Consider the following 25,537-nt stretch of genomic DNA (forward strand, 5'->3'; position numbering starts at 1 on the left):
GCTGGGTCCCAGCCTATTTGGGTGTGGAAGGGAATGAAATTGTATACCAGATAGTCAAAAGAGCTTTAAAACACGATATAATTCATATTAATGTTCCACTGGGTAGAGGTGAGGCCAAATGTAAGATCAGAGACATATTGATAGATGTGTGGCAGAAGAGATGGTACTCTGAGCACAAGGGCTGGCATGTATATACTCCCCAAAGAAAGGTCGGTGGACCAAGATTCAAATGTCATATTAGGAAGGAAGAGGTGGTGTTTGTGAAAAGTTTGTGTTGGGAGTGTATGGTCGATGAAACAGTGGAACATGTGTTGTTATATTGTTATAAGTATGATGAAGAGAGGGAAAGTATGAAGTGTTGGGTCATTGAGGTTGGATGGGATGGGGGGGTCTATTAAAAGTTAGTAGGGCTCTTTTTTATTTTCTCAGAATTGCTGAGTTAGGTAGGAGGATGTAGAAATGTGGCCTTAATGTTGTAAACCATGATTGACCACACACTCCAGCACAGTAAGTGGCAGCATGCAACTTTAACGTTTGTTTGCGGACCGCCATTATAGCATAGAAGAATATATATATATATGTAACCAGTGATGAACTTCTTTATTATTTAATTTTTTAAATTTTACCTTTATTTAACTAGGCAAGTCAGTTAAGAACAAATTCTTATTTTCAATGACGGCCTAGGAACAGTGGGTTAACTGCCTTGTTCAGGGGCAGAACTTGACTGACTCATCTATCTCTAAATTACTTGTCAACTTGCCATCAGTCTCACATTAATTGCCGGTGGTAAAATTGACATCTGACATGCTTTTCACCTGTACCTGCTTAAAAAGGCAGGTAATAACTTGAAGAGGACAGGTTAGAATTACAAAGTGTGCTTGCCAAGGTTCATCATCTCTCCTTGTAATTTTAGGGTATACAAATGTGCCTAAAATTCATCAACATTTTGTCTGAACAATTCGTTAACATTGGTAAAGTAATTATATTGCAAGAGGGAAATAAGTCCTCTCTCAGTATTATGAAACCCCAATAAAAAAAAAATCTGTGCCACGCGACTACGTCAGGGTGTACACTTGCACGCACCCAGGACGATGCAAAGAAACGTCGTTCGGGGAATATTTAGTTAGTTAGCTAGCTAGCATAGCATCTCTGGTGGAACGGACTCGATACCTGGCTAACTTCGTAGACTGTTCAGTTGAGTTAGAAAGTTCTCTATCTAGATTTATGCTAGTTAGTTTATTTTGAGAAAATGTTGAAGTTAGATAACTTACAGTAAGTGTTAGCTAACCGGCTAACTAGCTTCCCAGCAAGCTTGCTAAATTGATGGATCTTCTCATTTAGCTATCTTTCTAGCTAAACTGGTTTCGTTGGCTCATCATAGCAAGGATTCATCGCTGTGTTGCCTAAAATGTTCCCTGAAAACATTGCATCGGACACTGCAGACGCAGGCCTCTGACTGGAAACAATGAGTTCAATGATAGGCTGTGAAGGAGACACAGCCACACTGCCTGTACAACACCGGCTAACTAGCTGCTAGCTAACAAGTTGGCTAGCTAACTAGCAGTTTGTACCGCTTGTATCGGACGCGACCTTAAAGCGCTGATGTGAGGTATGAGTAATGGCCTTGTAAATTGACCTAGCTATATTTGTCGAATCTAGACTACCAGTCCCATCAGATAATTTATCAAAGAAAAGTTATACTAGGTAATAGCTATATGGCAAATTTTTAACTTCACTTTGTCTCTTGTCAACTAATGTTTATTAGTTTGTGGTGGATTAGCTAAATAAGCCCAACCTAATACTTTTATGAACAAATAACAATGTTCGCCGTCAAACGAATGTTCATAACGTATCTCACAATGCTGTCTAGTTAACTAAATCATAAGTAGCTAGCTAGCTAGGACTAACTACTGTTTGGCTGGCTAGCTAGGACTAACTACTGTTTGGCTGGCTAGCTAGGACTAACTACTGTTTGGCTAGCTAGCTAGGACTAACTACTGTTTGGATGCTAGCTAGGTAGCTGGCTAGCTAGGACTAACTACTGTTTTTGGATGGCTAGCTAGGACTAACTACTGTTTGGATGGCTAGCTAGGACTAACTACTGTTTGGATGGCTAGCTAGGACTAACTACTGTTTGGGTGGCTAGCTAGGACTAACTACTGTTTGGCTGGCTAGCTAGGACTAACTACTGTTTGGATGGCTAGCTAGGACTAACTACTGTTTGGATGGCTAGCTAGGACTAACTACTGTTTGGATGGCTAGCTAGGACTAACTACTGTTTGGATGGCTAGCTAGGACTAACTACTGTTTGGATGGCTAGCTAGGACTAACTACTGTTTGGATGGCTAGCTAGGACTAACTACTGTTTGGATGGCTAGCTAGGACTGTAACGTCAACTAATTCTTGCACGTGCCGGTGAATGTTTTGAAGAGTCAAAACGAGGAAGGACTCTGAACGTAATTGACAGGATATAATTTATCCACTGCCAATTGTGCATTTAATTTTTTTATTTTATTTTTAAGATGGCAACAAAGCTTACCAATGTTAGGTTGCGGTCAGCTGGGTAGCTAACAAGGTTAGCCAATAAAAGTCAGTTTTTTTAGTAGTTAATTAGCTACCTCCTATTGAAATATAGGGCAGCCAGCAACATGAAAGTGCAAACTGAAACCTTTAACCCACCCAAGGTGCCACAAAACGACACAGGGGAGCAGCAAGACTTGTCTGACAAGAAGGACAGCCACAATAGTAATTTATTTTTTCTTAACCGAGACTGTCAGAATGAACTGGGTTCAGGATCTCAGAACCAGAATGTTCACATTGTATCATCATTAGACTCCAAATGGCACAGCACTGAACGCAGCAGTCTAGTCACCAAAGGAGGACTCAGCAATGGAACCTCCCTGGAGAATGTTTATGTTCTTTCCCACTGTAGTTCTACTAGTAATCCTGCGCTAAGACATGATGGGGTGCCTGAAATCTCAAACGAACTGTCATTGTCAGAGGTCTGCATACCTACCACAGTTACAGTTGAAGAAGACCTTAGCTATGAGTTACAGCAGGCCTATAGGATATTTAATGGCTTTCTTCTGGAAAAGCACAAAGGCATTATGACTCCCTTCTTGCACCCCATTGGCCTTGAAAAACACACTGACTGGGTCAGGGGTCACCTCAAGAAGTCCATGTGTTTCAGAAGGATGGAGGAGAAGTTTGTTAGCCGGGAGTATGAAACAATCACAGAGTTTGTAGCAGACTTCAGGCTAATGCTAGAGAACTGCTACAGGCACCATGGGGTCGACCACTGGATTTCTAAACAGGCACAGAAATTGGAAATAATGCTTGAGCAGAAGTTGACACTGCTGTCAAGGTAAGCCTTACATACATACCTACAGTGCATTCAGAAACTATTCAGACACCTTAACTTTTTCCACATTTTGTTATGTTAGTCTTATTCTAAAATGGATTAAATTGTCCCGGTTTTTAGATTTTTTTGTGCAAATATACAGTCTAAAAAATAAAACAAATTGAAATATCACGTTTACATAAATATTCAGACCCTTTACTCAGTACGTTGTTGAAGCACCTTTGGCAGCGATTACAGCCTTGAGTCTTCTTGGGTATGACGCTACTAGCTTGGCACACCTGTGTTTGTAGAGTTTCTCCCATTCTTCTCTGCAGATCCTCTCAAACTCTGTCTGGTTGTATGGGGAGTGTCGCTGCACAGCTATTTTCAGGTCTCTCCAGAGATGTTTGATCGGGTTCAAGTCCGGGCTCTGGCTGGGTCACTCAAGGACATTCAGAGACTTGTCCCGTAACCACTCCTGTGTTGTCCTGGCTGTGTGCTTAGGGTCGTTGTCCTGTTGGAAGTTGAACCTTTTCCCTTGCCTGAAATCCTGAGCGTTCTGGAGCAGGTTTTAATCAAGGATCCTGACTAGTCTCCATGCTGCTGAAAAACATCCCCATAGTCTGATGCTGCCACCACCATGCTTCACCTTAGGGATGGTGCCAAGTTTCCTCCAGGCGTGACGCTTGGCATTCAGGCCAATTAATTCAATCTTGGTTTCATCAGACCAAATAATATTTTTTCTCATGGTTTGAGAGTCCTTTAGGTGCCTTACGGAGGAGAGGTTTCTGTCTTAGCCACTACTGTAAAGGCCTGATTGGCTTAGTGCTGCAAAGATGGTTGTCCCATCTCCACAGAGGAACTCAGGAGCTTTGTCAGAGTGACTATGGGGTTCTTGGTCACCTGACTAACGAGGCCCTTCTCCCCCGATTGCTCAGTTTGGCCGGGCAGCCAGCTCTAGGAAGAATCTTGACGATTCCAAGCTTCTTCCATTTAAGAATGGAGGCCACTATGTTCATCGGGACCTTTAATGCTGCTGAAATGTTTTGGTACCCTTCCCCAGATCTGTGCCTCGACAAAATCCTGGCTCGGAGCTCTACGGACAATTCCTTTGACCTCATGGCTTGGTTTTTGCTCAGACGTGCACTGTCAACTGTGGGACCTTATATAGACAGGTGTGTGCCTTTCCAAATCATGTTCAATCAATTGAATTTACCACAGGTGGACTCCAATCAAGTTGTAGAAACATCTTAAGGATGATCAATGGAAACAGGATGCACCTAAGCTTGATTTCGAGTCTCATAGCAAAGAGTCTGAATACAAAATGTGGGAAATAGTCAATGGATCTGAATACTTTCCGAATGCATGGTGTGTATATATATTCAAGTAATCATGACACAGCCTACATATTGTACATGCATTCATCCACATTTAAAATGCACACATTCAATGGTATGGATTCTTTCTTCAGTTGCTGTTGTAGTAGTAACTAAAAGTAAAACATTTTCAAACATCAGTAGTGTCTGTTTCATCCAGGACCCTTGATGAAATGACTGGGACCCTAACTAGCCCTATGACGCTGTGTCTGTATCCACCTACCCAACCAGGACGCTGCGAGAGAAGACCACTCTGGCAGTGACCTCCAAGGGTCGTTTGGGGACCGAGGATGAGAGGGGGCCCATAGGCACCTCTACCAGACGGAGGACAGTGCCTCGCAGCCTGGCTACGATCACAGTGGGGGGAAATGAGTCCATCATGGTCCAGGCACTCAGGCTGGAGGAGCAGCAGAGAGTCAAGGAAGAGAAGAGGTAAGATATGAATGGAATGTTCCAGTGCCTGAGGGTTTTCTATGTTCCCACTCCCTCCATGGTCAGAATAAAGCTTGAAAATTCCATAGACTCCTTAATCCTGACAACTGTGACAATATAATTACATTAAACATTCAAAATAATTTTTCATTCGGTCTATGACTATGGCTGTGATTGTTTGTGTTTAGTAGGACATCTGGTTCATAAACTCATCCTTCATTTCTGATTGTAGGCAGCGGGAGCTAGATAAGAAGGAGGCAGAGGAGACCTCAGCCAAGGAGGTGGAGGAGTGGGAGCGCAGTCTTCTCTCCCAGGCCCCCCAGACCCCCTTGAAGACCATGTGGGAACTCCCTGCCATCGGCCACTTCCTCTGCCTGGCCCAGGCAGCTCTCAACCTCCCAGAGATAGTGTTCTTTGAGCTGGAGCGGTGCCTCCTCATGCCTCGCTGCAGCATCTTCCTCTCCAAGATCATGAGTTCACTTCTTTGCCCGCCCCAGAGGAGCGGGACGCTCCACCGTCGCCCAGCCCTCACCTACTGCCGCTGGGAGTCCGAGCTCCGCCAGAGGGTGCAAGGCTGGTACTATGCCATGGGTACGGCGGAGGACCAGGGGTGGATGGCTGAGCAGCTGGGCCTATCCCATCAGTTCTTCAGGACAGTCGGGGTGGTTAGCCCCCTGGAGGAGAACCCCTTCCATCTCTTACCCTTCATTCAGCGTGTGTGGCTGCTCAAAGGCCTGTGTGACAACGTATACGAGACCCAGAAGGACGTACAGGACGCTGTGCTGGGCCAACCCATCCACGAGTGCCGAGAGTCCATCCTGGGCTACGACGGGAACGAGAACGCCTACATACACTTTCCGCATTTCTGCGGGGCGGACCTACGCATCTACTGCCAGAGTGTCAGCATGCCCTCTGACTTCCCCTTACCAGCTGTCTGGGTGAAGAGGGTGGAGCCTGACGAGGGGCTATCAGAGGACTCTGAGCACCTGGTTTCAATGGAGGAGGAGTCAGAGGAGAAACTTAGTTCTGACAGACAGAGTGGTGGGAGGGTTAAAGGGGACATGTGCAGGGGTGGAACTGGGCAAATTCACACACGGGGAGTGGAGGATGAGGAGGACTGTAAGCCTACTAATCAGAACAGACTCACTGGCTCAACTGGGCCCTCTTCAACTATCAAGGACTTTGTGGGCAGAGGGAGTGTGAAGGAAGAGCCACAGGAATTGGAATATAGGCCTAATAGACGAATGGTGAAGCAGGAAGAGGGATCGGACGTATCATCAGGGTCATGTGAGCCGCGTCTCAGTGTGGGGGAACACTGCTATACAGGGAAGTCCCCTGCTCGCCCTGCTAGGGCAACATATACCAGCAGGCCTGGTGTTACTATACCCATGAGACTGACTGATGTCTATGTTAAAGTGGACAGGAACGAACTCTCTGAGGGACAAAGATGTTGTCCAAATTGTTTCTCCGAAATGGGGACAAAGTCACAGGACAATCATCGCTGCCATTGTGCCACAGACAAGAAATCAACAACGTCACCCTCTGGTGCTGGCCACCCACACGAGGTGAACGTGACAGAGAATAGGATGGACAGGATTCGGGCTAAGAAAAGGAAAAGGAAGAAAGCGAGGGAATTGGGGGAACTACGTGCAGCAGGTGGGCAGCGCAGATCAGACAGGAGCCCACTCTGTAAGGCCAAGGCAGCTAAATCCACTGTCAGGAGAGCTGCGACCACCGTCAAGAGGAAAAAACGAAAAATGGGTAAGGAAAAGGAATACCTGTCTTGTAAATCAATATTTGACGTTTTGTTAGGCTAAATTAGGCCCATGTAAAATCACAGCTGAGAGACTTGGTACTTGTTCAATGATGATGTATGGCTGTCCCCAACCCCAAAAAATAAATCTTGGTCGACCAAGAGTCATCTGTTCTTTCGAGCAATCGATTTTTAAATGTGTGTTTTTTCCATTTAGACACATCCTATGTGTGTTAATCAAATCAACTATATTCACTGAGCTTGTCTGATGCTTTATGCACACTGTTTGATTAAATAATTAAGACGCATAAATGACTAGAGGGAGTCCGACCAGCAATTGCTTTGATTGTGCCTGGGCAGGCTCAGACCTGCTGCGCTGTGGTAAAAAAAAAACATGACAGCGAGTGACTGTGACGAGCAACCGTTTCTCTCTCCTCCCTGCTGCAGCGACCACCACAGAACATCAACAGTGTTTATCATGCTGTCTGTGTTGCTGAAGCTGTAACATAATTACAGACATTTCTGACTGAGAAGTTTTGTGACAGAAATCCCTCATTTGTTGAGGAAAAACATTCCCTATTCCCTCAACCCCTGTGCTCTCTCTACGTGACACGTATGCATCTCATGCACGTTAACGACAGGGCCTGACCTATAGCACATCATAATCACATCAATAAATTGGTTATAACAAACTCTGAACACTGTAACAGCAAAATGGATGCAGAGGACGTGACAAACTGGAGATGGGGGAATGTGTACTGGTTTCTCAGGAAGTAAAGGGGAAGTCAGATGTGTGGAATAAATGTGACTCGTTGTTAAATACTGGAGATGAAGAAAAAGAAGGTAAGGAACAAGCTTTGTCTGCGTATTATGTTTCCAAACAGATGCTGTTAGATTACAATAAACCTTTTCTGACTGTTTGGAACAGTTTAAACAACACTAAATAAATTATAAGCATACCAGAGTCTGTTGTAATGTTTTTTTGTCAAGCCTTTATTACAGAAAAGACTAAACACAGTCTCATTCACTCGTGAATGCAATTTCCCGAAATGGAATGGTTTATTTATTATTTAAGCTAATTATTCCAGACTCGCTTTATTTTATTTTAAAACTAAAATGCTTGATTACATTTCAAATCATGAATGACTCGTATGCTGTGTGATGACCTGAACAAATGAATAAGCACATTTTAGTGATGGACTGTTCCATCCCCAAGGCCTCCACAATGGATTAGTCCACTCAGACAGGCGCGAATCAGACAGCTGTCTTGTACACAATTTTTATAAATCAAATCAAATTTTATTTGTCACATGCGCTGAATAGTGAAATGTGTACTTACAAGCCCTTAAACAACAATGCAGTTAAGGAAATACCTAAAAAAAAAAAAAAAAAGTAAGAGATAAAAATAACAAATATTTAAATAGCAGCAGTAAATAACAATATCAGGGCTACATACAGGGGTACCGGTATTGTACATGTAGGTAGAGTTATTAAAGTGACTATGCAAAGATAATAACAGAGAGTAGTAGCAGCAGTGAAGAAGAAGGGGGTGGCAATGCAAATAGTCTGGGTAGCCATTTGATTAGATGTACAGGAGTCTTATGGCTTGGGGGTAGAAGCTGTTTAGAAACCTCTTGGACCAAGACTTGGCGCTCCTGTACTGCTTGCCATGCGGTAAGCAAGGAGAACAGTCTATTAGGGTGGCTGGAGTCTGACAATTTTTAGGGCCTTCCTCTGACACCGCCTGGTATAGAGGTCCGGGATGGCAGGAGGCTTGGCACCAGTGATGTACTGGGCCGTACTGCTCGGTCCTCCTTTTCCTGTTGTACACAATCATCTCCTTTGTCTTGATCACGTTGAGGGAAAGGTGTCCAAATTTCAGATTTTTGCTATGTCTTTGTGAGATGCGGTGTGGGTGAACAGATGATATCTGCATGTGTATTTCCCACCGTAAAGCATGGAGGAGGTGGTGTTATGGTGTGGGGGTTCTTTGCTGTTAACACTGTCTGTAATTTATTTAGAATTCAGAGGCACACTTAACCAGCATGGCTTCCACAACATTCTGCAGCAATACGCAGTCCCACTAAGCCCAAACCAGATGGGATGATCATTTGTTTTTCAACGTGACAATGACCCAACACACCTCCAGGCTGTGTAAGGGCTATTTGACCAAGAAGGAGAGTGATGGAATGCTGCATCGGCTGACCTGGCCTCCACAATCACCTGACCTCAACCCAATTGAGATGGTTTGGGATGACTTGGACCGCAGAGTGAAGGAAAAGCAGCCAACAATTGCTCAGCATATGTGGGAACTTCTTCAAGACTGTTGGGAAAGCATTCCAGGTCAAGCTGGTTGAGAGAATGCCAAGAGTGTGCAAAGGGTGGCTATTTGAGGAATCTCAAATATAAAATATTTGTTTAACAGTTTTTTTTTTTTTGGTTACTTACATGTGTTATTTCATAGTTTTGATGTCTTCGCTATTATTCTACAATTTAGAAAATAGTACAAATAAAGGCTCTTGAATGAGTAGGTGTCAACTTTTGACTGGTACTATATGTAATGTATGTTGCAACTGCTCGACTAAAGAAATCTCGGTCGACCAAACAATCAACCAGTCGACTAAACTGGGTCAGCCCTAACGAGATGTAATCTTGTTCATAATGCTTTGCCCCGCTTGTCTGAATTACTCAATAGAATAATCTTCTTCCCCTTCGCAGGAAGAAAGCTTAAGTCCAGGAAGCTGGCTTCAAAAAAGAAACCTCAACTCCCAGTTCAACCTGCATTCAGGGTAAACCCCACAGTTTGTTTGTTTTTTTGATGCAAAATATGGAATATGAATTGACATGCAATTTGAATCCATGAGTGCTGATTTGTCCCTCGCTCTTCAGTTGGTGTGCACCAGTCTAGAGGAGCTGAGGGAACTCATCAGTAGGACGGAGGATGAACTGGATGAGCTGGAGAGCACCAAAAAGAGATCTGTTAGTAAAGTAATAAAAATACATTTTATTTAGGAATTTTGATTGTGCTGTATCAAAAATACATTATAAACAGATAACTATTACGTACAGTATGGAAGGATTACATCGATACAGTTTTTTTTAAATGAATGCAGAAACACGTGTGTGTGTGTGTGTGTGTCTATATATATATATATATATATATATATATTGTATATACAGTTGAAGTCAGAAGTTCAATACACCTTAGCCAAATACATTTGAACTCGGTTTTTCACAATACCTGCCATTTTAGTTCTAGTAAAAATTCCCTGTCTTAGGTCAGTTAGGATCACCACTTTATTGTAAGAATGTGAAATGTCAGAATAATAGTAGAGTGATTTATTTCAGCTTTTATTTATTTCTTCACATTCCCAGTGGGTCAGAAGTTTACATACACTCAATTAGTATTTGGTAGCATTGCCTTTAAATTGTTTAACTTGGGTCAAACATTTCGGATAGCCTTCCACAAGCTTCCCACCATAATTTGGGTGAATTTTGGTCCATTTCTCCTGACAGAGCTGGTGTAACTGAGTCAGATTTGTAGGCCTCCTTGCTCGCGCACACTTTTTTAGTTCTGCCCACAAATTTTCTATAGGATTGAGGTTAGGGCTTTGTGATGGCCACTCCAATACCTTGACTTTGTTGTCCTTAAGCCATTTTCCCACAACTTTGGACAATGACACAAAGCATACTTCCATTTGGAAGACCCATTTGCGACCAAGCTGTAACTTCCTGACTGATGTCTTAAGATGTTGCTTCAATATATCCACATAATTTTCCTACCTCATGATGCCATCTATTTTGTGAAGTGTACCAGTTCCTCCTGCAGCAAAGCACCCCCACAATATGATGCTGCCACCCCCATGCTTTGCGATTGGGATGGTGTTCTTCGGCTTGCAAGCCTCCCCCTTTTTCCTCCAAACATAACAATGGTCATTATGGCCAAACAGTTCTATTTTTGTTTCATGAGACCAGAGGACATTTCTACAGAAAGTACAATCTTTGTCCCCATGTGCAGTTGCAAACCTTAGTCTGGCTTTTTTAATGGCGGTTTTGAAGCAGTGGCTTCTTCCTTGCTTATCGGCCTTTTAGGTTATGTCGATATAGGACTCGTTTTACTGTGGATATAGATACTTTTGTACCCGTTTCCTCCAGAATCTTCACAAGGTCCTTTGCTGTTGTTCTGGGATTGATTTGCACTTTTCGCACCAAAGTACGTTCATTAATAGGAGACAGTACGTGTCTCCTTCCCAAGCGGTATGAGGGCTGCGTGGTCCCATGGTGTTTATACTTGCATACTATTGTTTGTACAGATGAACGTTGTACCTTCAGGTGTTTGGAAATTGCTCCCAAGGATGAACTAGACTTGTGAAGATCTACAATTATTTTCTGGGGTCTTGGCTGATTTCTTTTGATTTTCCCATGGGGTCAAGCAAAGAGGCACTGATTTTGAAGGTAGGCCTTGAAATACATCCACAGGTACACCTCCAATTGACTCAAATGATGTCAATTAGCCTATCAGAAGCTTCTAATGCCATGACATCCTTTTCTGGAATTTTCCAAGCTGTTTAAAGGCACATTCAACTTAGTGTATGTAAACCTCTGACCCACTGGAATTGTGATACAGTGAATTATAAGTGAAATAATCTGACTGTAAACAATTGTTGGAACAATAACTTGTCATATGCACAAAGTAGATGTCCTAACCGACTTGCCAAAACTATAGTTTGTTGAGAAGAAATTTGTGGAGTGGTTGAAAAACTAATTATAATGACTCCAACCTAAGTGTATGTAAACTTCAAGTGTGGGGTCACTTCGAAATGTCCTTGTTTTTAAATAAAATCACACTTTTTTTGTCCATTAAAATAACTTCAGAAATAATGGGAAACAGATGCCTCACAAGTCCTCAACTGGCAGCTTCATTAAATAGTACCCGTAAAACACCAGTCTCAACGTCAACATTTAAGAGGCGACTCCGGGATGCAAAGAAAAAGCCATATCTCAGACTGGCCAATAAATGATTAAGATGGGCAAAAGAACACAGACACTGGACAGAGGAACTCTGCCTAGAAGGCCAGCATCCCGGAGTCGCCTCTTCACAGCTGATGTTTAGACTGGTGTTTTGCGGGTAATATTTAATGAATTTGCCAGTTGAGGACTTGTGAGGCGTCTGTTTCTCAAACTAGACACTTGTACTTGTTCTCTTGCTCACTTGTGCACCGGGGCCTCCCACTCCTCTTCTATTCTGGTTAGAGTCCGTTTGCTCTGTTCTGTGAAGGGAGCAGTAAACAGCGTTGTACAAGACCTTCAGTTTCTTGGCAATTTCTCACATGGACTAGCCTTCATATCCCAGAACAGGAATAGACTGACGAGTTTCAGAATTAAGTTCTTTGTTTGTGGCCATTTTGAGCCTGTATTCGAACCCACAAATGCTGATGCTCCGGATACTCACGTAGTCTAAAGAAGAACAGTTTTATTGCTGCTTTAATCAGAACAAGTTTTCTGCTGTGCTAACATAATTGCAAAAGGGTTTTTAATGATCAATTAGCCTTTTAAAATGATAAACTTGTATTAGCTAACACAATGTGCCATTGGAACACAGGAGTGATGTTTGCTGATAAGGGCCTCTTTATTCCATTAAAAATATGCCGTTTACTGCTACAATAGTCATTTATAACATAATCAAGGTCTACACTGTATTTCTGATCTATGTTATTTTAATGGACAAAAAACAAAGACATTTCTAAGTGATTCCAAACTTTTGAACGGTGGTGTGTGTATATATATATGGATTGTCTACTATGAGAGGGAGAATACAAAATACAGTGGTGTGTGTGTGTGTATATATAAACTCAGCAAAAAAAAGAAACGTCCCTTGTTCAGGACCCTGTCTTTCAAAGATAATACGTAAAAATCAAAATAACTTCACAGATATTCGTTGTAAAGGGTGTAAACACTGTTTCCCATGCTTGTTCAATGAACCATAAAGAATTCATGAACATGCACCTGTGGAACAGTCGTTAAGACACTAACAGCTTACAGACGGTAGCAGTTATGAAAACTTAGGACACTAAAGATGCCTTTCTACTGACTCTGAAAAACACCAAAAGAAAGTTACCCAGGGTCCCTGCTCATCTGCGTGAAGGCTTGCTGCAAGGAGGCATGAGGACTGCAGATGTGGCCAGGGCAATAAATTGCAATGTCCGTATTGTGAGACGCCCAAGACGGCGCTACAGGGAGACGGGATGGACAGCTGATCGTCCTCGCAGTGGCAGACCACGTGTAACAGCACCTGCACAGAATAGGTACATCCGAACATCACACCTGCGGGACAGGTGAAGTGTCCGTCATGGTCTGGGGCGGTGTCACAGCATCATCGGATTGAGCTTGTTATCATTGCAGGGAATCTCAACGCTGTGCGTTACAGGGAAGAAATCCTCCTCCCTCATGTGGTACCCTTCCTGCAGGCTCATCATGACATGACCCTCCAGCATGACAATGCCACCAGCCATTCTACTCGTTCTGTGCGTGATTTCCTGCAAGACAGGAATGTCAGTGTTCTGCCATGGCCAGCGAAGAGTTCGGATCTCAATCCCATTGAGCACGTCTGGGACCTGTTGGATCGGATGGTGAGGGCTAGGGCCATTCCCCCCAGAAATGCCTGGGAACTTGCAGGTGCCTTGGTGAAAGAGTGGGGTAATGTCTCACAGCAATTACTGGCAAATCTGGTGCAGTCCATAAGGAGGAGATGTACTGCTGTACTTAATGCAGCTGGTGGCCACACCAGATACTATTACTTTTGATTTTGACCACCCCCTTGTTCAGGGACACATTATTCCATTTCTGTTAGTCATATGTCTGTGGAACCTGTTCAGTTTATGTCTCAGTTGTTGAATCTTATGTTGATACAAATATTTACACATGTTAAGTTTACTGAAAATAAACGCAGGTGACCGTGAGAGGACTTTCTTTTTTTTGCTGAGTTTATATATATGGATTGTCTACTATGAGAGGGAGAATAGAGAATACAGCAGTATGTGCTCTCAACCGTTGGGCTTTTTAAAATTCTTGATGTTGTGTGTTTTTGTTTGTTTTTACAGGGAAGGTGGTGCTTCAGGAAAGAAGCCGTGAAAGATCTGCACATCACTCTCATAAGGCTGCTCAACGAGCTCTCCCCATGGGAACCCAAACTGGTCAAGGCTTTCCATAGGAACAGGTATCACCACTCGCCTGAAGGCGGTTATAATATCAGAAAACTATGTTTACAAAACATGTCTAGCATAACACATCATTGACTCCTCGATGGCTTTTATTTTGAATTTTGACGTAACCTTTCTCCACAGGCTACGTTTGAAAAAGGATTTTGACGACTTCAAAAAGCACCCTGACTATGACAACTTTGTCAGAGAGGATGTGGATAGAAGCACCTCGTTCACTGAAAACACCAGACTGACTGAAGAGGAGGAACAGCAGGATCAGACTGTTCAGAGGATCCTGTGGGCGGAAGGTAACTTGTTTTATTTGTGGGTGAAGTGCAGTAAGACATTATGGAAAAGCATATAACGTGTAGGCTATTTATTATAAATTGCATTGAAATCACAAAACTATTTGTATCAGGGTGGCCTAGTGGTTAGAGCGTTGGACTAGTAACCGGAAGGTTGCAAGTTCAAACCCCCGAGCTGACCCCCGAGCTGACAAGGTACAAACCTGTCATTCTGCCCCTGAACAGGCAGTTAACCCACTGTTCCTAGGCCGTCATTGAAAATAAGTATTTGTTCTTAACTGACTTGCCTAGTTAAATAAAGGTAAAATAAAATCAGTAAAATCATTGTCAGTGCAAGTTGAAATACATTGAATGTGTCTCTCTTTTTCAGAGGACTCAGGGCAGTTTGGAACAGAGGCATTGAGAGGCAGCTTCACTGTGGTAACCAGACAAGAGATGTTGACCTTGAACGAGCACAGGCCTTCCACTCGGGGCTTGAAGCGTCTGCAGAGTGATTTAGATGAGAACTCAAGCCTCATTAAGAGAGGCAGGATCAACAGTGACGAACTGACGACTTCCCCTGAAGCTGAAGTGGAAAACAGATCCAGGGAAGTGAATCCAGCAGGACAGCAGGTTGGAGAAACAAGCCCAGTGGTTATAACTACTCCGGTGGCTGGTGTCCAAAGGACTCACAAACCCATTCAGCTAAATACCCTGCTGGCCAAGAGTGTTGGTGATAAAGTTACTTTAATTCATCATCAGCCAGGTGTTATCAGCCATGTTGGTCAGGCTCATAGCTTAGCCTGTGCTTCTTCCCTGCAAGCTACCAAACTTAAATATTCTTTACCACAAAGCTCTCAACAGTTACCACAAACAACAACACCCACACCTAAACACACACAGATGTCCCATATCACGCCCATACCAAAGACCCCCGTACAGGTTGTCTACAAGATGCCCGAGGGCATGGGTCTGGTCAGGAAAGCTGGAAGCCCTATGAAAATTGCAGTGCAGCCAATTCTGGACCAGAAAACGGGGGATAAGCTAATGCAGCAAGTGGTCATCCTTCCTTCGAACTTGCTCATTCAAAAGTCAGAGGGACAGAGTCACCCCCAGCAACCAAGGACAATCCAGGTCCCAGCCTCCAAAGCGCCCACTCCACTGTCACAAAGCTCTGGAGTCACCATGCCGCAAAGTCATGACAACCGGATCCCCATACAACAAGTGGCACCGCTAAAGGGAGGTACATCCTCTCCTACCATCTCCCCTAGGTTGCAGACAACCTCTCTTACAACATGCTACAAGGTTGTCCAACTCCCTAGTCCGAAAGTGAGTAGCACTACCCAAAATGTTATACCAAATAGATCACCATCCAACCCCACTAGTACAGCTTTTACTGATCCCAGTAAACCTCTGGACCCTAAACAAGAGCTGAAGACCGTGTGTATAAGGGACTCGCAGTCCATCCTAGTCACCACTAGGGGGGGCAACACTGGAGTAGTCAAGGTGCAGACGTCCGATCAGAGTACATCTGGTTTGTTACCTGCCAGTCCCATCATCATCTCTCCACAGTTCAAAGCCTTCCTGGTGTCCAAGACCTCTCCACCTGCTGCCCCCACGGTCCCAGTGGTCAAAAGCGCGACTGTAGCCCGGGCACAATTAGGACCGTCACCATTACGGCCTTCAACTGTCACGAGTTCAACAACTGCACGCCAGTCTTCGATCACTGCTGGCATTCAGGCCACAGGTCAGAGAGCGGACTCTGCTGTTACCGTTGCTGTAAACCAGGGCTGCAACGTCTCTTCTACAGTTGCTGTGAACTCACAGCTACCTAAAAGCATCATCACTGTACCTGGTAACCCAGCAGGCGCCACCCAGACGTCTCTTGTCCAGGTTGTCACTAAACCTGTTTTGAAAAGGGTATGTCCAGATGAGAGGTCCCCATTCACTAAGTTCATCCTGGTCTCTCCCTCGTCCAACATCACATCTATGGCTGCAACCAAAGTCCCTTCCACTACAGCTCCCTCCGCTCTTCCAGGGCAAAGGTTGATGTTCATCAGCCAATCACCAGCCCAGGCATCCCACGCAACATGTAGCATTTCAAGACAGGTTTCAGTGTCTGGGGCACAATCCCTGACCACGTCAATACCCAATGAAGCAATGAAGATCGGACTCAACTTTCGTCAAGCTATCAGCAGTGCAAACTTCGGAGCCTTGAATAAGGTCCGGCGCATCAATCTGCTTCCAGGATCTCCGATAAGGCTACCACAACAGGCAAGTGCACTTGCACAATCTACTTTAAAAAGTACATCTGTGTCAGGCACACAGGCAGCACTTCTTACAACCACGTCGTCTCACCTTATCACTAGCACTGCACATTTGCCCTCTTCCACACGCCTGACTGGATCTCAACTACAAGGCATCCCTTCGTCCTCTGTGATCCCCAATCTAAGCAAGGTAACTGGGCAACCACGGTCTTCGATAATCAGAGGTTTAATCACCAGCAAACCACAACTACCAGTGCCGGTCACTACACCACTAGGCCTTGTCAAAACATCCCCTCTCATACCATCGGCCCAGGTTTCTCAGTCTCACCACTGTCACTGTGTAAGCGGGGTCACCACACCTCCTCAAATAAGTACTCCACAGTCTCCAATTGCCACTAGATCCACTCATCAGTCCACTCCAGTGCGGCCGGCTGGTAATACCAATCCTGTCACCAGCACCACCACCACAACTGTGCAACAGAAGATTGTCATTAACACCCCTGCACCGCTTGTAGGCGGCACACAGATTCTGCTCAACAACACCCGTTTTGTTGTTCCCCCTCAAGGCCTTGGGCCTGGCCAGCATGTCCTCATAATATCCAGCCCTGCAGTGCCTGTGGCAGCTCCTAGTCCCAGGGGAGCGAGACCAACGACCGGTGTCCCACGAGGGCCAACGTTACCTGGGTTAGCCACACCTACACAAGGCCCCAGAATGGCCACACAACTAAGGACGCACCAGCCTCAACAAGCAGCACTTAGATCACTAACCCTGGCAGCGCCGTCCGCTGAGAAAGTTGGACCCTCTTTCCCAGTTTCTTTCACTGTCCCTCGCCAGACGATGGAGATTCGAGCTCCACTATCGGTCACCAGCACCACTACCAACTGTTCTCCACCAGTTTTACACCGGCTCCCTGCTCTGGCCACCATACTCACTGGCCTAGCTAATGTGGTGGCAGCTCCATCTTTAACTCAACCGGAAGGGATGGGCAGCTTGTCACTCTCCTCCGTGCCAACAAGTCCCAGCCCAGCTCAAACAGCAGAAGTTCTACAGAGCCCAACAAAGCAGCTCCCTTTGAACACAGGACTTGGCATCAACTATGCACCACTCACAACACAGCAGATAACGTCATTCGTGCAACCTATGGGAGCGGTCTCCACACGGACGCAGGTCCTACCGACGGTAGCTGTTCCGCCGATAGGGAGCACCTTCTCCAGGATGCAGTCTCTACCTGTGGTGACTGTACCGCCCCTTGGGGGTGCCTTCGGTAGCAAAACATCTCCTGTGGCAACTGTGCCCCCATCCAACAGCACTGTAATCATGACACCTGCTCAACCTGTCAGGACGGTGATGTCGGCAGAGACTATCCGCATGCCCATTGTTTTATCCAATCCTTGGCAGCAGCAGATACTGGGCCTAGGCAAGCGCCCTTTGCAAGCTTCACAGATGCCTGCATCAGCAGTGCAAACAACCAGCCCCACCACCAAGCTGCTAGTGAGTCCTGATGGGGCTGTTTTAAACACGGTTAGAGGCCCTACTGCCAACACAGGCCTGCCAGAGATGGCTAACAAGCCTTTGGCTACGTTGATTGTAACTCCAAAATCCACTGGGAGAGTGCTGCCCCTGCCTCCTGTAAATAGTGACAATCCCTGGATGCCTACCCAGGCTGACAGAAGTGGCCCTATCAACTGAAGGACTGAAAGCCAGTAGCATTGTCTGTGATGAAGAAGACACAGCAAACTTTGTGTTCTGGACCGCATCTAGAACATTCTAGAATATTTTTGGTAGAAGGTGGGAGTCGGTTGAGAAACTGCCTGGTTGAGCTGTATTTTTATTTTGCATATCTAAGTGTGTTTAAAGATGCACTATGCAGAAATGGCTCCGTCATTTGCTGGTTGCTAAAATTCTAATAGTTCCCCTAGTTTGAGTTTGTGACAAAACAAGCGAGTATAGTGTAGAGAATCATTGTACCATCTAAATTGCTGTGAAATATCTTTTCCATAACTAAAAATATTGTATTTTCAGCCGTTTGACGCAAAACAAAACTTAGGAACGGGAAGCATAGAAAGAGCGCACATGGAACAGATCTACCGCTTCTTAGACTTGCTTTCAATAAGAATGGCAGATCTATGACGCATTTCTATGTGAATTTGGTCAGGTTACCCAAAACGTGACATATTGCAGCTTTAAGCGACGCTAGATAAACCTCTATAGCTGACTCAAACAGTTTGCTCAAGAAATGTAGGTGGCAATGTATTTGTGATGGGTTTTCTATTTCTTAAAGCAAACAGCATTTTAGGGTTTCCTTCTCACAAAGTTTGAAGGTCAATTTGGACATTTTTTTTTATTTAAAAAAAACAACCTCTTTCTTGGCCAGTAATAAATATGTTGTAAATTGCTTGGTTTGAAGGGTATACAAATGAATTTGAATGTGATTGTAATTAATACGTTTCATTGACATTAATTATTATTTTGAAATTATATTTGAATTCCTTACATTGGAACAACACTTGTTTTTATTCTGTCTACCACACTCTTAGGTCTTTCCCTCTGACCTGTTGTATACGTTCTTCTGATGTGTTGCCTACTCAAGAGGCATGTCGGTGTCTACATTTTACATTGGTGTCAACATTGGTTCAGTCTTATTTCCATCAACTATTTGGAAAATAAACAGGTATTTCACATGATTGAAATGCAACTTCTAAATGATTTATTGAAATGTTGAAGCCCATATATATATATATATAATTTTTTTCCTACCATATAGATTTTTCTAAGTATTTAGTTGGTACATTTTCATTGCATAACTGTGAACATTTCTGCTTGGAAATAACTGGTGTAACTGTCCTACAGAGAGGGTTTTGTGGTGTTAATTTGAATTAGACCCTTGGTAAACTTTATATTTTTATTGAAATGTGTCTGATTTTATAGGGGATAACCATTCCGTCCTTTTGAAATCCCTTCATAAGTACATGTTGAAATAACAACGATCAAGCCCAAGTTATTGTCTTTAAATTACTATAGATTCTCAATTGCAGATATACTTTTTTTTTTTACGTTGGTTATCTTAAATGAACAAGCAATTTCCTAAGTACGACTTTGTTGTAATCGATTAATATACTGTTATTCAAGTATTGATAGAAGGGTCTTGTTTGCTGAGCAACCTTCAGAAATATAACCTTGAGGAACACATAACACACAAAACAAGTTATGGAGAAATACACATAAAAAAATAAATAATACAAGATAGTAAAATAAAAAAAACACAAGTAAAATATGGTAAATTGTGTAATTGTAAATATAGACTGCTAATAGTATTTTCATCAAAAGCTTTTTCTTCATTGATATAGAGTTTAAATAAGACAACACATTAAGTTCATAGTTTATCTTTTTGGTTATCCACAGAGGACTGTTGTTATTAGGGGGAGGAGGGAGGAGGTAGGGGTCCTGATGATATCGTCTCATATGCAGGATTGGCATTGGGAACCTGAAACACCAAGTCAAACACACACCATTTAGAAAACGAGCAGGATAAGCCACTCTTTGATGATTGAAATACTATTTCCATTTTCACACTATTGCGCCGGGCCTAACTAAACTGAGCTCGCTTACGTTATGACATTTAGTTTTACAGGTACAGTGCACAGTAGTCAACATTACTGTAAAAATGACAGTTTTAGCCAGTTGGCTAGTTTTCAACTGCAGTCTCTGAATATTTTCTTTTCACATTGTCCTTTTCGGAATGATTTCAGCAACTATGATGGATGCATCGGACAGCTCAGTCCAGCTTGGTTCGTCTCAGTCGTGGAAAAAGCCCTCAAGTCAAAATGTTTTCCTCTGAACAAAGAAAGGTTAACCTTTTCCAGTAGAATATCACACACACCACCCCTCCCCCACCACTCTGATCCAAACCTCCTCTTCCTAACACCCCTATGAATTCCGGATCATAATCCCCTGCTGACTGCTCCGGTGACATAATCTCAGACTGAACCGCCACCAGTCATATTGTATCAGGCAGCTCACATGACCTTTAGCTTTGTTGCCCTTTCCGTCTCAGAAGAGTAATGGAGAGTTGAACAATAAATCAAATCAAATCAAATCAAATTTTATTTGTCACATACACATGGTTAGCAGATGTTAATGCGAGTGTTGTGAAATGCTTGTGCTTCTAGTTCCGACAATGCAGTAATAACGAGCAAGTAATCTAACTAACAATTCCAAAAAAAAACTACTGTCTTATACACAGTGTAAGGGGATAAAGAATATGTACATAAGGATATATGAATGAGTGATGGTACAGAGCAGCATAGTTAAGATGCAGTCGATGATATAGAGTACAGTATCAACGTATGCATATGAGATGAACAATGTAGGGTAAGTAACATTATATAAGGTAGCATTGTTTAAAGTGGCTAGTGATATATTTACATCAATTCCCATGATTAAAGTGGCTGGAGTAGAGTCAGTGTCATTGACAGTGTGTTGGCAGTAGCCACTCAATGTTAGTGGTGGCTGTTTAACAGTCTGATGGCCTTGAGATAGAAGCTGTTTTTCAGTCTCTCGGTCCCAGCTTTGATGCACCTGTACTGACCTCGCCTTCTGGATGACAGCGGGGTGAACAGGCAGTGGCTCGGGTGGTTGATGTCCTTGATGATCTTTATGGCCTTCCTGTAGCATCGGGTGGTGTAGGTGTCCTGGAGGGCAGGTAGTTTGCCCCCGGTGATGCGTTGTGCAGACCTCACTACCCTCTGGAGAAGTTGCCATACCAGGCGGTGATACAGCCCGCCAGGATGCTCTCGATTGTGCATCATCAATAGGTCCTTCCTTCATGGTTGTGTTGTTGTCTGTATAGTCAGAGGAATGCAGTATCCTATGACAAGTGAACGATTATGGCCTGGGGTTGGTCACACCATTGCCTTTCAGCGTATAACTGCCCATGTCTGCATCATGGGATCGGTTCCACCAGTACTTTGGCATAAACAAATTCTCTCCTCACTTCTCTTAAATTTGTATAGAGATTTAAACCTCACAAAAACACCTTCATTCAATAAAACTTGTCAAATACTCAGAAAAAAGAGAGCTCTGGGCCCATATTCATAAAGCGCCTTAGAGGAGTGCTGATCTAGGATCAGGGCCCCTCTGTCCATGTAATCTTATTCAGTATGATCTACTAGGCAAAAACTGATCCTAGAGCCGCAGTCCTCTTCTGAGATGCTTTAATAATGCGGGCCCTGACCACCGTTACTCCCCCCCCCCAGTACATCCAGTGTTTTACCAAAGGTCGGAGGTCACTGAGGCCCATCTTGTTTTCTGCTGTGGCTCCTCCCTCGTTGAACTGTCTTCCACTGAATCCTGGCAGGGACCCTGATCTTGGGCTCTGTGGGGAGAAAAACACGAGAGGAAAAGAAAACAACAGGGGAACAGGAGGTATGAGCCCTGTCGAAAACCTATGAGCAAAACACATGAAAACATTGTCTTTTTGGTCGAAAAGACATTCAAAATACGTATTTTTACTTATGTTCACTGGGAAAGCAACCCATGCATACACTTTTCTTCGGAGCTCCCCTAAACCCATTGCCAAGTTGATGTACATCAATGCAGCTATCCCTCTTTGTATCCTCCTCTATCTTAACTGAGGAGAATCATAGACATGGAATCTTTGGAAATAACTATCCAGGTGAAAGCCTAAGCCTATTCTCTTCATATCACCACAGATTAAGGAAAGTAGAGAGGAAGCCATTTATTAAGACTATTGAAATATGCACCCTTGGCCATGCAAGTGCTGGACTAATCTTACCCGAATCATTTTGTACCCACATCTCCTAAAATACCAGCATCCGAGGATGAGAAGGGCTGCAAGTATGAAGACCAACAGAGCTATGCCTGCTGCCCTGTGGCACAAAAAGAGAAGAAAACACTCAATTAATAATACTTTCTTCACCAAATGATCAATTAAGATTGAGATGCAGCATAACTAAAAACAAAAGCTTGAAAAAAATCTAATAAAGTTCAGAATTTCTATCAGGCCTGCCCTTAAATAGAGTTAATAGTCATATTGTCATCGTAATAAAAAAAAAAATCCACTAACACTTCGGTCCTGACATGGGGTCCTCCTCTGCTTGCAAAATAAACATTGAAGTCACCGCGAGGCATCTCTTTGAACCATCCAGTGACTACACCTGAGGAATACCGTTGGGCTATAAACTACAGGATATGGTTATTACATGTTAATAGCAATATCAATGACATAATGTGAACAATTGGTCTAGTATGAGACTGGTAGATTCTGCATTTGTCCCTGAAATGTACACATGTATTTCACACTCCATTTCAAAGCAATTTTTAACACATCAGATGAGATCATTTATGTGATTTTTGTAGGCCTATGCATATAGTGTCAAATCTGAAACAAACAAAAATAGTGTCAGGGAGAAACATTGTACTTTCCACTCAGACCACTTCCAACAAGATGGCAGGAAAATCAAAGGACAGGTTGTTGTAGTGTTATTTTTGTTGTTGTAGCAATGCAATTAATACAACTATATTGATTTGAATTGTGATAAATATCTTAGTCCATCAAGCATAATATATGCATAGGCTCTGTAAATCCAGAGACAATTGATCATTTAGAAAATGTCATAATTAAAAAAAAAAAAAAAGATATATTTGAATAGAATAACTGAAGGACCTGTGCATCAAGGCTGTCAGTGTTTGGTCTGCATTTTAAAAAAAATAAAAAATAAACATCGTCTTACCTAAAGTGGATAATTACGTAGATTGTGAAAGGGTCCGATCCTTCTAAATTGCTTCGCAACACTGTTTCCCAATGTTCTCAGTCTCACTTTTTAAAAACTTAAATCTCTGACTTGAGAAAGGGTTAGATCTATGAGGGGAGGAAAATAATTCTTATGACCGTCACGAGTTCAACCGCTCATGCTTAAAGCCATTGAACTGGACTAATTAGCGTGAAACCTCTGCAGAACACAATTCTAACTACTAGCCCTCCCAGCCCTAGAGCCAGAACACATCTAACTATTATGGACTCGTGAAGCTTTGTCTGCTAATTCTTTCTGTCTGACTGTGACTCAGGAGACCTCATTATTCATATTAATAACGGAAACATGATAAACACCTATTCAAGTAGGCTAATATAAAGGATGCTAATATTTCATATAATTCACTTCAGTTCATAATAATAACTTTATGTAATAGGCTAACGTTCATTACACACAACTGATAGCCTATCTTGAACATTAGCCTGTACACTCACCATGTCCTGGTCAGCCCAATGATAATATTGTATTTCTGGAAATGAATGTTATATTTTATTGGTCAATATCATAATCGTTTCATAGTACGAAATATTATTTGGATTATTATCAAAATATGCTTTATAAATAAAAGAGAGCACAAAAAGAGATCCATATTTAACACAAATTAGGTTTTCTTCTCCATGTGTTGTTGTCTCCTCATTGCTTTGTCATTCTTTTTATTTATTTTAATTTCACCTTTATTTAACCAGGTAAGCTAGTTGAGAACACCTTTATTTAACCAGGTAGGCTAGTTGAGAACACCTTTATTTAACCAGGTAGGCTAGTTGAGAACACCTTTATTTAACCAGGTAGGCTAGTTGAGAACACCTTTATTTAACCAGGTAGGCTAGTTGAGAACACCTTTATTTAACCAGGTAGGCTAGTTGAGAACACCTTTATTTAACCAGGTAGGCTAGTTGAGAACACCTTTATTTAACCAGGTAGGCTAGTTGAGAACACCTTTATTTAACCAGGTAGGCTAGTTGAGAACACCTTTATTTAACCAGGTAAGCTAGTTGAGAACACCTTTATTTAACCAGGTAGGCTAGTTGAGAACACCTTTATTTAACCAGGTAAGCTAGTTGAGAACACCTTTATTTAACCAGGTAGGCTAGTTGAGAACACCTTTATTTAACCAGGTAGGCTAGTTGAGAACACCTTTATTTAACCAGGTAAGCTAGTTGAGAACACCTTTATTTAACCAGGTAAGCTAGTTGAGAACACCTTTATTTAACCAGGTAAGCTAGTTGAGAACACCTTTATTTAACCAGGTAAGCTAGTTGAGAACACCTTTATTTAACCAGGTAGGCTAGTTGAGAACACCTTTATTTAACCAGGTAGGCTAGTTGAGAACAAGTTCTCATTTGCAACTGCGACCTGGCCAAGATAAAGCGTAGTAATTTGACACATACAACAACACAGAGTTACACATGGAATAAACAAAACATACAGTCAATAATACAGTAGAACAAAAGAAAACAAAAAGTCTATATACAGTGAGTGCAAATGAGGTAAGTTAAGGAAATAAATAGACCATGGTGGCAAAGTAATTACAATATAGCAATTAAACACTGGAATGGTAGATCGGCAGAAGATGAATGTGCAGGTAGAGATACTGGGGTGCAAAGGAGCAAAATAAATAAATACCAGTATGGGGTTGAGGTAGGTAGATAGCCTATCTGTAAACAGCCCATCTAAGTACAGATGCAGTGATCTGTAAACTGCTCTGACAGCTTGTGCTTAAAGCTAGTGAGGGAGATGTGAGTCTCCAGCTTCAGAGATTTTTGCAATTCATTCCAGTCATGGGCAGCGGAGAACTGGAAGGAAAGACGACCAAAGGAGGAATTGGCTTTGGGGGTGACCAGTGAGATATACCTGCTGGTGCGCGTGCTACGAGTGGGTGCTGCTATGGTGACCAGTGAGCTGAGATAAGGCGGGGCTTTACCTAGCAGAGACTTGTAGATAACCTGTAGCCAGTGGGTTTGGCGACGAGTATGAAGCGAGGGCCAACCAACGAGAGCGTACAGGTCGCAATGGTGGGTAGTGTATGGGGCTTTGGTGACAAAACGGATGGCA

At 43.0% G+C, this 25,537-nt stretch overlaps 2 protein-coding genes across 5 annotated transcripts; one reads left to right on the forward strand and one right to left on the reverse strand.

The window, feature by feature from the left end:
- Nucleotides 1-1,070: 1,070 nt before the first annotated feature.
- On the forward strand, nt 1,071-19,336 carry LOC112257373 (uncharacterized protein KIAA2026). 3 transcript variants are annotated; one of them, XM_042326537.1, is made up of 8 exons: nt 1,071-3,364; nt 4,948-5,148; nt 5,381-6,909; nt 9,620-9,690; nt 9,791-9,889; nt 14,002-14,117; nt 14,245-14,408; nt 14,776-19,336. In XM_042326537.1, the coding sequence occupies exons 1-8, from the start codon at nt 2,649-2,651 to the stop codon at nt 18,339-18,341; spliced, it is 6,462 nt and encodes a 2,153-aa protein (XP_042182471.1). In that variant the 5' UTR covers nt 1,071-2,648; the 3' UTR covers nt 18,342-19,336. The 3 variants fall into 3 exon arrangements, with proteins under 3 accessions (XP_042182471.1, XP_024286657.1, XP_042182472.1); XM_024430889.2 differs by having other exon boundaries at nt 9,791-9,880; XM_042326538.1 differs by having other exon boundaries at nt 3,233-3,364; nt 4,877-5,148.
- Nucleotides 19,337-19,540: 204 nt separating this feature from the next.
- Nucleotides 19,541-24,205, reverse strand: LOC112257374 (melanoma antigen recognized by T-cells 1-like). Of its 2 annotated transcripts, XM_024430890.2 has the most exons (5): nt 23,405-24,205; nt 22,738-22,853; nt 22,447-22,540; nt 21,925-22,026; nt 19,541-20,136 (listed from the first exon to the last, which is right to left on the reverse strand). In XM_024430890.2, exons 2-5 carry the CDS (start codon nt 22,800-22,802, stop codon nt 20,068-20,070), a joined length of 330 nt encoding a protein of 109 aa, XP_024286658.1. In that variant the 5' UTR covers nt 22,803-22,853; nt 23,405-24,205; the 3' UTR covers nt 19,541-20,067. The 2 variants fall into 2 exon arrangements, with proteins under 2 accessions (XP_024286658.1, XP_042182473.1); XM_042326539.1 differs by having other exon boundaries at nt 22,738-24,205.
- Nucleotides 24,206-25,537: the final 1,332 nt, after the last annotated feature.

This window comes from Oncorhynchus tshawytscha, linkage group LG09, assembly GCF_018296145.1.
Source record: "Oncorhynchus tshawytscha isolate Ot180627B linkage group LG09, Otsh_v2.0, whole genome shotgun sequence".
NCBI classification, from domain to species: domain Eukaryota; kingdom Metazoa; phylum Chordata; class Actinopteri; order Salmoniformes; family Salmonidae; genus Oncorhynchus; species Oncorhynchus tshawytscha.

What these genes read in the sequence shown, in the direction of transcription:
- LOC112257373 (XM_042326537.1), top strand. Translation starts at nt 2,649, where the DNA reads ATGAAAGTGCAAACTGAAACCTTTAACCCACCCAAGGTGCCACAAAAC. An exon ending in AAGTTGACACTGCTGTCAAG is followed by an intron (nt 3,365 to 4,947) that starts GTAAGCCTTACA and finishes CTACCCAACCAG; the next exon opens with GACGCTGCGAGAGAAGACCA. An exon ending in AGAGTCAAGGAAGAGAAGAG is followed by an intron (nt 5,149 to 5,380) that starts GTAAGATATGAA and finishes TTCTGATTGTAG; the next exon opens with GCAGCGGGAGCTAGATAAGA.
- LOC112257374 (XM_024430890.2), bottom strand. Translation starts at nt 22,802, where the DNA reads ATGCCTCGCGGTGACTTCAATGTTTATTTTGCAAGCAGAGGAGGACCC. An exon ending in CCCCATGTCAGGACCGAAGT is followed by an intron (nt 22,541 to 22,737) that starts GTTAGTGGATTT and finishes TTTGTGCCACAG; the next exon opens with GGCAGCAGGCATAGCTCTGT. An exon ending in TCAGTGACCTCCGACCTTTG is followed by an intron (nt 20,137 to 21,924) that starts GTAAAACACTGG and finishes TTGGTGTTTCAG; the next exon opens with GTTCCCAATGCCAATCCTGC.